Source organism: Cupressus sempervirens, chromosome 10 (genome assembly GCF_028749045.1).
Source record: "Cupressus sempervirens isolate cs-2001-9-10 chromosome 10, ASM2874904v1, whole genome shotgun sequence".
Taxonomy (NCBI): Eukaryota; Viridiplantae; Streptophyta; class Pinopsida; order Cupressales; family Cupressaceae; genus Cupressus; species Cupressus sempervirens.
In genome coordinates, this window is record NC_143127.1 from 714,902,519 (window position 1) to 714,914,645 (window position 12,127).

The window sequence follows — 12,127 nt, forward strand, 5'->3', positions numbered from 1 at the left end:
GTGTAGAAGATGCCTATCTGAAGGACCAAACCTCTATCGACTCTTACTTAACATGTTCTAAGGGGTCCGTGCCTTCTATCGGTACTGTTGAGGGGTTGCGGTACTCCTTGGTGCCGCCGGATCCCACGCTTTTCCTGCAACTCTTCATTGTTGGGTTGTTCTCCTCATGGGTTCTCTATATCATGGATATTCATGGGCTCATCCCCTGTTATTCTTCACAAGGGTATCATTGTTGTTTATCGATGGTTGCTGCTTGGTCCACATTAGTTGTTTCTCTGGCTTCATTTGGGGATCTTTGTTGGTCACTTTCTTCATGTCTTCGTCTCTCCATCTCTTGGCATCCTCTCAGTCTTTCTGGTGTTCTCTTAGTGTTCTCTCAATCATTCCGGCGATCTTCTTTTGGTTTGACCTGCTTCGTTGTTTGTTTGTTGTTTCTCTACCCTTCCCTTGCTCTGCAGGTCTTTCAACCCCATAATCTTCTGTCGGCCCTCTATTTGCTTCTTGGTCGGGCTCCTGTGGTCGCTATCTCTCATGTTGTAGTTTTATTTGATTTAATAAAATGGGCGTGCTACCCCATGGTAGCAATTTGCAAAATAAAATAAAATAAAATAATTAATTAAAATTTATATATTTAAAAAAAATATTAATTATAAAGAATATTAGAATTTAATATTTTCATAACTAGAAATTTATTTTATTAACAATTATCTATAAATTGATGTATTTCGTAAAATTATTGATGGATCAAGGTTATAATACAGATTGTCAACAAATTTGTTGATCTCTTACTAGATCGTGTTCTTTTCTTTTTTCTTTTTTCTTTTTTCAAACTCCATGGTAGGCCCAACAACCATTTACAATGACGAATTTTAGGTTTTTGCTTTGTAATTTTAGCATCAACGTTTTGGATTGCACTACTTGATATATTATCAGCAATAAAGAATGTTCAAATTATGTTATTTATTTATCAAAGAATTAATTTAAACAAGAGACACAATATCTTGGAGATTGGAGGAAGAAAAGTAGGGATATATATGGGGAATGAAAATAATAAATGATTGATTGAGATCAAATAGATTAAAAAAAATATAATTTAAGATTTAATTTTTCAAAAATTAAGAAGGCAATAATGATAAGTTTATATATATATAAATGTATCTTGCTATTTAATAATTTTAAATTTTATTAAAGATTGTTACATATTGTTGTATCTCCTATTAGTTTATGGGTAAGCACTTTTGATTGGAACTATAAGTCATACACGGATGGGCATTGCATTAGCACAACCAACAACAAAAGTGGAAAGTGGGGTGATTGAAGGTAAGGGGAATCGACCTCCATGTTGGAAGGTTTGTGACAAACTATGACAATTTGGGTATAATCCTTCAACTACTTTTAGTTGTTAATTATTATTTTTATTTTTTTAACATAGTAGTTAGTTTTAAAATTTGAACCAAAAATTTCTACTTGTTGGTTCTCATAAAAGATAAATATCAAATATAATAACTTAATTCATGTATCTATTTTACAAATAACTATCCCTTTGTCATTTACATTTAGAATTGTGTAACAAAATCAACATTAGAAGAAATACCATTTTTATGTTCATGCATGTGTTACACCTATTCCTTAAAAATCTTCCCTTTTCAAGTGCACCATCTTTTGCTTCTGATATCCTCTATGCATGTTATAGCTGGTAATAGAAACAAAATCTCAATGTTAAAAGTGATGCACCTTTTGTAATATATTTTTGATTACTCACAAAGAAACATAAGCAAAATGTGTATTTTTAGAAACAAATGACAAATAGCTTAATTATAATTCATTTGATCTATTAATTAGTCATTGGTTAAATAGTGCTATAAAAGGTTGAATATGGGTCACTAGAACTAATACTTGGGATTACATTTGACACTTTGAAAAACTTCTATTTAGTTGTCTCAATTTTCATCTATACACATCTAAAGGCTTAGAGGTGACATATTAAGAATAATGGTTGTCTGTGTAGTACAAAAAGCTACAAATGTATTGCAAATGCCCATTAAGAAGTAGAACATGAGTTTTTTTAGGTACTTATGCACTTGCACCACTACTGTAGACAAACTTCTTTAAAAAGAGTTAGAAAGCTTAAAATATTTTTCTTAAATATAAGTATGTCATTAACACCAATCTTGTCAAATTCAATGTTGTGCCATGCATGTAGAATTTCCTGCCACTTAGTGGAGTCAAATCTGCATCTTCTCTAATGGACCAAATCATCTAAACCCAAGAGATGATGACAATTATACTTTTAGGGGTCCTGATGGCACAAAATCTAGATTTGAAGAAATAATATCATACTAGCACAAAGTTGGGTTATCTAACAACCCACATTTCATAAATATCTAGATAAAATAGGAATCTCGTGAAAGTGCTAGAGAAAATAGGAACCTCATGAGAATGTTATTTTTATTTAATTAAGATGATATGTAATTGACCTTGTTTGTAATGTGTTATTGTATAAAGGCATGGATAATAGTTTTTAATTTACATCATTTTGTTATATTGATATGGATTACCTGAAAATTTAAGTAATGATTTAGTACTAGGAGGTTTCCTATAATGAAGCATGTGCTAATAATAAATATTTTCATTTGTCATTTCCTCAACTTCTTGTTGGATATGTTTTTCATTTAAGTAGGTGAAAAATATATGAATTAGTGTTATACGATACATTTTTAAATTAAATTCTTTTGTAAAATGGTCAAACACTAAAATTATGCCAATTACAAATTAAAATTTATTATGTTTTAGAAATGTTAATTATTAGTATTATTATTGTGTGGTTATGTTAGGGTAGATTTTTGAGGTAATTTAGGAATTGGTATTAAAAATTTTGAAGTGGATTTCTAAATGATTTTTATGAATTGATTATCTAAAAATTTATTAACTATAAATATTTTAAGTTGGATTTACACTAATATAAAATTTTCTTATATTATTTGATATCAATATAATATGCAAATTTATTAGTAAAATTTTAGTTTTTGAAATTAAATAATTTGTGATCAATTTTGTAGCGTGGGAAATCTAAAGCATAAAAAATGTAAGAATAATATTAAAAAAATAAATTATTGATTAAAATTTAACTTTGACAATGAGAAATTATAAATGGTTTCCGTTTGTAGCCTAAGTTTTCAATGTTGAATTTCAAAGGGTAAAAATCAAGTATTCATATTTGACCTTTTGATCACATGATCATGAACCTTTGATAGAGTATGAATTTGTTCTACTCCAACCTAATATGTTTCTTCATTTATTTCATTTATGACCTTTTGCAATTGAAAGAGTTCACTCAAAAAGTGTCAAAGAAAGATAATACTTATTACATTAATGATACAATTGAAATATAAGGTTGGTATAGTGAATTTTACTAAGCTTAGGAACAAAGTTGTTGATTCCATAGAGATATGAGAGAACCATTCAACACTCATATATGACTCATCTTTCTCTTCCATTATTTTGCATTTATTGGGCTCCTTTTTGCATCATTATTTATACCCAATATTTTGTAATTTAATGATAACAGAGAAGTCATTTGTAAGTATTTAATCCCGATTCACACACCCTTTTCAAAAAAAGGCTTTTACAATTTCAAGGTGTAGGCTTATGGATCATAAGAACATTTTTAAAGCTTGTTTCAATCTATATTAATTGGACTATAACCAAGCCAAATTAAAAAACTTATAAAATAGAATAGAAAGAAGACAAAGAGTGTAATTAGTTGTATAGGTCATTGTACTTAGGCCATTTTGGCACCAAATGTTGTCACAAGATAGGGTTGACATTGAACCAAAAGATCATCCTTTCAATGTCTGATACAAGCACTTGACTTATAGAACATAAGAGACAACTAAGCCACGTCAGAAAACTGAAAGGGTAACATTTGTTGTTAGTCTAACAATCCCACCCCAACATTAGCTAAGAAGATTTGAACTTGTGACCAAGCTCTGATACCACTTGTTATAAGCTAGGGTTGTCATTGCATTAAAAGATCGACCTATCAATGCTCGATACAACCACTAGACTTATACAACACGTGTTAACTATTATTGTTTTGTTGCAGAACTTTCACTCTCTCTCATTACTAACAACTCAACTAATTTCTCCATTCAACCTTTATACACCTACAAATATAATTTGGGATAATCCCTAAATGATCTTCTTTATATAATGACCTAGGTTTTTTCTTGCACTAGTTATTAAATTAAATGCAATAGTTGTGGGTGTGTTAAACAACTTTTAGACCCACTTTTAAGTAATCCACTTTAAATTATTTCTTTTCTTCAATTCATGAAAATTATTGTTTCTTATGAATTATAACATTTAACCTTCTAGATGTTTGGAGAAAATAGAGAGATTTTTAGTTAGGAATGCTACATTTTTTTAATGTCTTCCCATGCATTTGAATGTTTTGCTTTTTTAGGATCTTAAAACATATGAACATTATTTGATACTACTATGTAGAAGACTACTTTCTACAATTGTACATGTTTGTTGACATACACTTTTAGTTTTATTATGTAAAGATTTAATTATTCTTTCAAATCAAACACCTATCGTCCTACCCCTTGCACCTCCTTTGCTAGCAATACATGTTCAGCCTATGATACACACTCTAGTACTTGAACTGCGTTTTCATTTTTATAAAACTAGCACTTGCACCCGATGGAGCAAGGGGTATGCCGATAGTCAAAAAAGCTACAAGTCTATAAGATGATTGCACACATGCATTTGTTTTTGCTAGACATTTAATTAATATAAAAGGAAACTTAACATTCAAATAAATAAATTAAACTTCATTAATTTGAAATAGTTAAATTTAATTGTTCTTCAATTCATAATATTCATCATAAAACTTAAAAAGAAATGTAGAAGAGGTTAAAAAAAATAAAGATACTTTAATTGGAAGAACAAATGGATTTCAACAAGTAGAAGTTTGAATTAAAATAATAAAAAATTTATTCCACGTCATGGGCAGAATTATCCGAATGACATCCAGTCTGTACTAGTGGACATCAGAGAAATTATCATCGGCTCCTTTATAAACTCCATGAAGAATGACAACTATTTCAGATAGATTTCATCTTACTCAGTTACCGAAATCAAAATGCAGACATTATTTGCCCCACCCACAGCAAAAGGGATATTTCTCCGGCCAAACTTTCAAACTTCATTATTATACGCTAATAAATCCTCTGTAACCTTTATTTCCAAATTTCCCAAAAACTCTTTGGTTCAGTTTTCTCATTTAAATTATAGCACGGCAAGGTGGATTAGATCACAACGCGTCATTGGCAGACTACAGGCAATACAGGCATCTGAAGCTGCTGGGCCATCTAGTCCAACGGAAAAATGGGAATTCCAGTTTGTAGGTGAGTGGCATCAAAATATAAGAAAAAAGTCACACTCTCCTTATAGCAAGCATGACATCAATTTTCTTTACTATTGTTTTTCAAGATTACTGGGTGGGTGTGTAGCAGTTTGTAGGTGAATGCGATCAAATATAAGAACTCAAACTTCATACTCTCTTTTGGTAAGGATGACATCAATATGCTTTTCTATTGTTCTTGAAGATTTACTGGGTGTGTATTTGTTTATAAAAACAAAGAAAATATTTCCTACAGAAGGGAAGACCTAAACATTCAAATTAGGTAATGGGAATTTCGTAAATATGGTGGGTCTCCCTCAATGGGCTACGCCTTTCAATACGTTTAGTTATACCAAAGAATGTGATCATTGTATTGTATATTTTGTCATATTTTCTTTTGAAGGGAACACCTGACCATTCCAATTAGGTAATGGGAATTTTGTGAATGCGGTGGGCTCCCTTAATGGGCTACGCCTTTTAATACTTTTAGTTATATCAAAGAATATGATCATTTATTTGTATATTTTCTCATATTAGTTGGAAAGAAGTTGAAAGAGTAAAAGGAGTTATTCGAAATTGGGAGTTGAATTGCCAATTAAGAAAGAAAAAACAAAGAAAAAAGAAATTAAATCTTATTACGTTTACTAACGACCAGTGTTGGTCATGGTAGGCAGAAGTAAAGGAAGGGAATACCTGACCATTCCAATTAGGTAATGGGTATTTTGTAAATACAGTTGGGCTCCCTCAATGGGACATGCCTTTTAATTATATAAAAAAATGTGAGCATTTAATTGTATATTTTCTCACATTGGTTGGAAAGTAGTTGAAAGAGTTAAGGGAATTATTTGAAATTGGGAGCTGAATTACCAATTAATAAAGAAGAAATGAAGAAAAGGAAATTAAATCCTATTACATTTACTAACTACCAGTGTAGGTCATGGTATGCAATAGTAAAGCAAGTGGTCAAACGACTTACATGGATTGAACTAAGCTTTCTAGAACTAAAAGTTGGAAGCAATAAGATAGAAAAGGATTATGAATGAAAACCGGTTAACTTATCATGGTTCAATTGGTTGACTCAAATAAGTGATACAGGGGCATCCTGCTGTCTGTGCCTAAATGGGAGCGTTAAAACAGGGTATGACAATTTTTAACGACAGATAAGCATGGCAGCTAATAGAGTGCATGGAGAGATTAATGAAACACCATATTTTTATGAAACCATAAAGTAAATGAAGATGCAGAATGCAACTTAAAAGACAGACAAAAAGAAAGATTGGAGCTAAAATAAGCAAACAGGTTCCTTTTTTTCCAAGCCAGCCTGGAACCTATGTGGAGTTGTGGAGATGATGGGGAGGTGAACTAGTGGGTAGCAGCTATGTGGGTTAAAAAAGGAGAAAGTCTAAATGCATTGGGTGGGGGAGTAAGAGAGGAGGAATGAGTTTTGTAGAGAAGTTTTAAAGTTATTTTTGGGGTGAAACAGGGTCTGTTGTACCATTATGGTCACAGGTTTGTGACCAGACCAAATCAGTGTTGATTTTATTTTTATCAGTCTTACGGGGTGTATTTGGTGTAATATCAATCTTGAGAAGTTTATGTAATGTGTTTTTCTGGAATTTGATTGAATAAACCAGACATCCATTTTGCAGATTTTAAGTATGTTCATAGCATCTCTGTTCCTTTCAATTGGTAGTAAGAGAAAGGGTTTTGTGTGCTGATCTTTCATTGCATTAGTGGTATCAGAGCTAGAAGAGTCTGAATGTGCAGGCAGATTCGCTGAAGGGAGGCAGTTTGCACCAGAACCTGATGGTGGAGTTGTGAGAAGTTCTTGAATGTGTAAACAGTTCGCTGAATCTGAGGCAGTTTGAATTGGATTTCTTGAAGTGGGTTGAAGGAAGTGTATCTTTTGTGTACAAACAGAGAGGAAGTTTGTAACTGAGATAAGGAACTTGGAAGTGGAAGTACAATAGCTGATTTGAGGCAACTTCACACTGAGAAACTTACACATCTGGTGTAAGAAAAGAGAATATAAAGAGAACATCAATGTAAAGTAAGTATTTTCTGTTACACTATGAAGGGGATATATGTGAGACCAAGAATCCAGATTTTGGACTTAGAAGAAAGAATCAATTTCTGCAGATTTCATAAACAGATAATAGAAATAAGAAAAATAGCATGTATGATTGATGAGATGGAAGAAACGATGGAAGGGACCTTTGGAATTTTGATTTTTGATTAAAAGACATAGTTATGCTCAGAAAAAGGAGAAGATTAGGGAAATGTAATATTTTAGATATGAAAGAGATGGTGCAGAATGGGATGAAGGATCTTATCAACAGAGTGGCCATACTGCTTGAGCTGATTAGAAATAAGAGCAAAATTTGTGAGTTTGGTTTAGAGGAATTTGAAGAGGAAAGTGAGAATTATCTTGAAGAGGAAAAAACATCTAGTGTTGCTAATTTGAGCAGCGTAGCAGAGAGTGATAATGATATTTTATTTGGTCATAAGTTTGAAGATGAAGATATGATTGAAGAAATTAGTGAAGAAGGTAATGGATAGAAGACATGGGAGTTTTTATGATAAGCCAATAAGATACTCAAGATGTGGAAATTGAGATCACGGACTTTGTGGGTGCTAAATTTGATGAACTTAGAAAAAGTGAAGAAGTTGTGGTAACAGACAATGTCGATGAAAAGGTTGCAATGAAAGAAGTACTGCATAGTATTTTTTTTATTTTAATGATGAAAATGAGAAAGGATCATATTTAGCTGAAAAGACTGAAGCAGATAATATGAAGACAGGTGTTGCGGCGGTAGTAGAAGAACAGGTGAAAGGGGTAAAGCTATACTGTCTTGAATTTGTTAAAGATGATTTGTATGTTGAGATGAAATGAGGTAGTGAATATGAAAGAGATGGTACAGATTGATGTTGTTGGTGCTGATTTAAATGTAGGGAAAGATTTGTATGATGCAGAGAGAATGTGAGAAGTGAGGATGTCAGGGTAGAAGGTGCAAGAGAAGTTGCGTGGCCACACTAAAAAAACATAATGCCTTATTTGCTTGAATTTCATAAGAATAAAATTGATGTGGGTGAAGAAGTGAAAAGTGAAGTCTTCAGTTTTGTTGAGTTTGCTAGTACAGATTTTTATGCATGTGTTTTGAAGGGTATTGAAGAAGCCTGTTATATGAGGATGGTTGAAAGTGGATTAAATTCCATGGTGGTAAAGAAGAGTGGAGTGCAGATTTTGTGGAGGGAGATGGAGAATGCTCCAAGAATATGCTAGAAGAGGAGGAAAAAGAAATAGTTTTATGCATAGTTTGCAAACTCAGACTTGGAGAGTGTTGGGTGGATATTTTGCAACCGATAGTTTGTGCAAATTCAGTCGCAAAATAGGTAGACCAGCCATAGCATATGAGACCAAGTCTCTCCTACCTTAAAGGGAAGGCTTCCCCTTTTCACCGTTCCTTGTATCAACTCAAGGTAAGCAAGAAGTTGAGAGATTTTGTAAGGGGTGTTATCAATACTCTTTCCTCCTATCTTTCAAGAAAGAATCCATTTACTCGTGGAGCGAGTAATGGGCAAGAATAAATCTCTAAACTATGCTTCTATCTAATAGTTAGAAACATTGATACCAATAAATCAACACCAACTCGAAGGCTGATTGAAAGCGTATTGGTTTAGCTCTAAGTCTTGTTTGTCTAATTTATAAGAAAAATCAGTACCATTAAGGTGCAAAGGCTTCTAGAAGTAGATGATTTTATTCCATAACTTATTTTTAGTTTTAATCTATTTTATAAGAAAAACATCTACCATTGGGGCGCAAAGACTTTTGGAAGTAGGGAAATTCTAACTAGTTTTCATGAATTTGAGATGGTAATACAAGCTATAGTCAAAGCTTCTTAGGTCTATGTATCATCACAATCACTCCCAATCAAAGCTTCAGCTTTGATTGTTTCTTATCTCACTATGCTCTATTATTTAAACATACAATAAAACATGAATCAAAGACAATAGACACAAATTACAATCAAAGCTTTCGATTTGTGCTATCACAATTGCTTCCAGACAAAGCTTTGAATCCGATTGCTTCTTTTTATTCACTTCTCTTCCAAATTGGTACTACACAATCAAAGTTATACTTGCAAAAGTTTGGCAGAGCTTTCTTGCACACAATAAAAGTTGATTTTTACAATGAGAGGGACACTCCTTATATAGGAAAATAAGTGAGAGAAAGTAGGGAAAAGTGGGAGAAACTCAACCACTTTGACCTGGTAAAACTAGGTGAGAAGAATTACTGAATTACATGTCATTGAGGACATGCAATTCATCTTCTGCAACTACAACAATATGAAGAAAAAGTTGGAATTATTGAATCAACCTGTAGCTTGTTAGCAAAAGCCTTTGTACTTGGTGATAGAAACGTGGATGATTGCCGGATTGGAAGTCCTTGTATTCTGCACTACTACACTCTCTTTGATGAATTGCCATTCATTAGTTGTAAACTCGATGTAATCAAGTTTTTTTTTGTTCAAGTTGTCGTGAATTCTCCTTTGTAGATTGACATATTCTGGAGTCTCTGACACTTTGAAAACCTTCTCGATGGTGTCTGAATGTAAACTCAAAACAACTTTCGATCAACACCTTTAACTCTTTTTCTTTTGAAGCAAAGTGTTTGGCTCATTCCCATGCGAACCTAAGTTCTCAGAAAACCATTGGGAAATGGAGACTAAATGAATTACTGCTTCTGAATGTCTCCATTCTTTGTAGAACTTCTTATATATCTTGACTTACTGCAACATGAAAGTTTCAATGGGATTGAATCCATGAAAGTTTTGGGATTTTGAGTGTTGATGACGGGTCTATGAAAGGTGAGTGTTCATAGTATGGATTAGATACTTATTAAACACATTTGGTGGCTGTAAATGAATGAGGCAGTATGTATTTTGGGCAAAAATGGCCAAACTCGAGTTTAGGAGGGGGGATTGCATGTGGGCAAACAAAGGGCTTTTGTTGGGATAACCAAGAATGCAAGTTGGAAGCATATGAATATGGGAAAAATGATGATTTTGGTATTTAAAAGTGGCCTTTCAACCAAATTGGGTTCTCTAGATGCAATTACATGTAGTAAAAATGGATCATTTTTACTTGAGGTAACATGTAATCAGGTCCGGAGGATGTAATTGCATGTGTTGGAAGATGGATGAAGTATGGACGCATTTGGATGAATGGGTGAACATAGAGGATGAACTTGCATTCTTGGATAGGATTCTTCAACTTTCTTCCAAAAAAAGAAACCAAAACAAGCAACAAACAAACAAGCAAAACTAGGTACAAAACAAAAATATACCTCTTGCAATTGACTGAGACATGAGAAACTTCAAGATGTTCTTCTACATGCAATTTCATTTTTGGAATTTGGAGGATTTTCAAGCATTTGAAATGAGAAGATTTCATATTATTTAAAGAAGAAATGTAAACAATATGGCATGCCTTTGAACAAATGGACAAAGATGAGCCAAATAATGCAACATAATAGAAAAGTAAGCAAGAAATACAAGCAAAATTGAAATCTTCTACTTGGATCCCAATGAGCCAAAAATGGAGGAAAGAGAAGTTGAAATGAATAGGTCCTTTCCAAAATCAGTTTCTCCAAGTGCAAATGCATGCAACAACTCAATAGCTTTTGACCAATTCAAAGTTGCAAATGATAATCTCAATGCTCAAATACTTGGGCGTTTTTACATGTAGAAGGCAAAATGCAAGTTAGCAAAACCATGTAATGCAAAACCTTTTTGCATAAAACTTGTTCGTGGGATGCTTTTGGGAAAAAATGTGCCCTCCGAATGCCTAAATCTGGGTTGCTTTTAGAGTTGTTTCTGAAAAATGTGATTCTCAAATGCCAAAATATGCATTCAAATGCAAAAGCACGCCCTCAATGAATTGTTTGGGCTGGAAATGCAAATTTCTGGGCGTTTTTGGTAAACATGTGCCTTTTCAATACATATACATGAGGCATTTTTGGCATGGAAATGCAAAAACATGTTCTCCAATATCATTTATGTGCATTCAAATGCATAGTTGGACACTAAAAACGTGTTTACATATTTAAAATGCATGTAAATATGGGCTGGAAATGCAAATCGCATTCTCTTGAAGGCATTGCATGCAATGTTGGGTTTGAAAATGCATGTGCTGGGTCTAAAGCACATCCTCCTAGTGACATTGCATATATAAAATATGTAATACATGTTATGCCTTGGGCGTTTTTGGCTTGGAAGTGCAAAAACGGGGTGTTGGAAAGTCATTACATGTTACATTTTTGGCTGGAAATGCATTTTACATGTAAATCGGACTCTTGGAGGTCCATTACAGGTTGAAAAATATACTTTTTTATTTGCCAAAGTCCACAACTTGGCTTCCTAGAGCAAATCGCACTCTAAAAGTTCTATTACATGTGATGTTGTTCCATCTAGAAGGGAGTTTTCATGCAAATCGAACTCTTGGTCCATTGCATATTTAAAATATGCTTTAGTATGTCAAACACATGTATTTTCAAGCCAAAATCGGATTCTACAAGTGCATTTGCATGTAAACATGTAAAAAAGACATGTTATTGAGTTGCACAACTTAAGTGACCAATTGAGCACATGTCTAATTGATTTTTGAGTTAATATTACTTAAAGGGGTCAAAAATAATACTTACACTATAATTTATAT

General features: G+C 32.9%; 1 protein-coding gene across 1 annotated transcript in view; it reads left to right on the forward strand.

Annotated features, from left to right (window-relative positions):
• The first annotated feature begins 5,113 nt into the window (after positions 1 to 5,113).
• LOC149535818 (SMAD/FHA domain-containing protein) overlaps positions 5,114 to 12,127 on the forward strand; it is a 62,893-nt gene continuing 55,879 nt past the window's right edge. Inside the window, exon 1 of the mRNA XM_089805514.1 lies at positions 5,114 to 5,414. Within this exon, the coding sequence (XP_089661640.1) occupies positions 5,150 to 5,414 (265 nt within the window). The 5' untranslated portion in view covers positions 5,114 to 5,149. The remainder of the gene's footprint in view (positions 5,415 to 12,127) is intronic.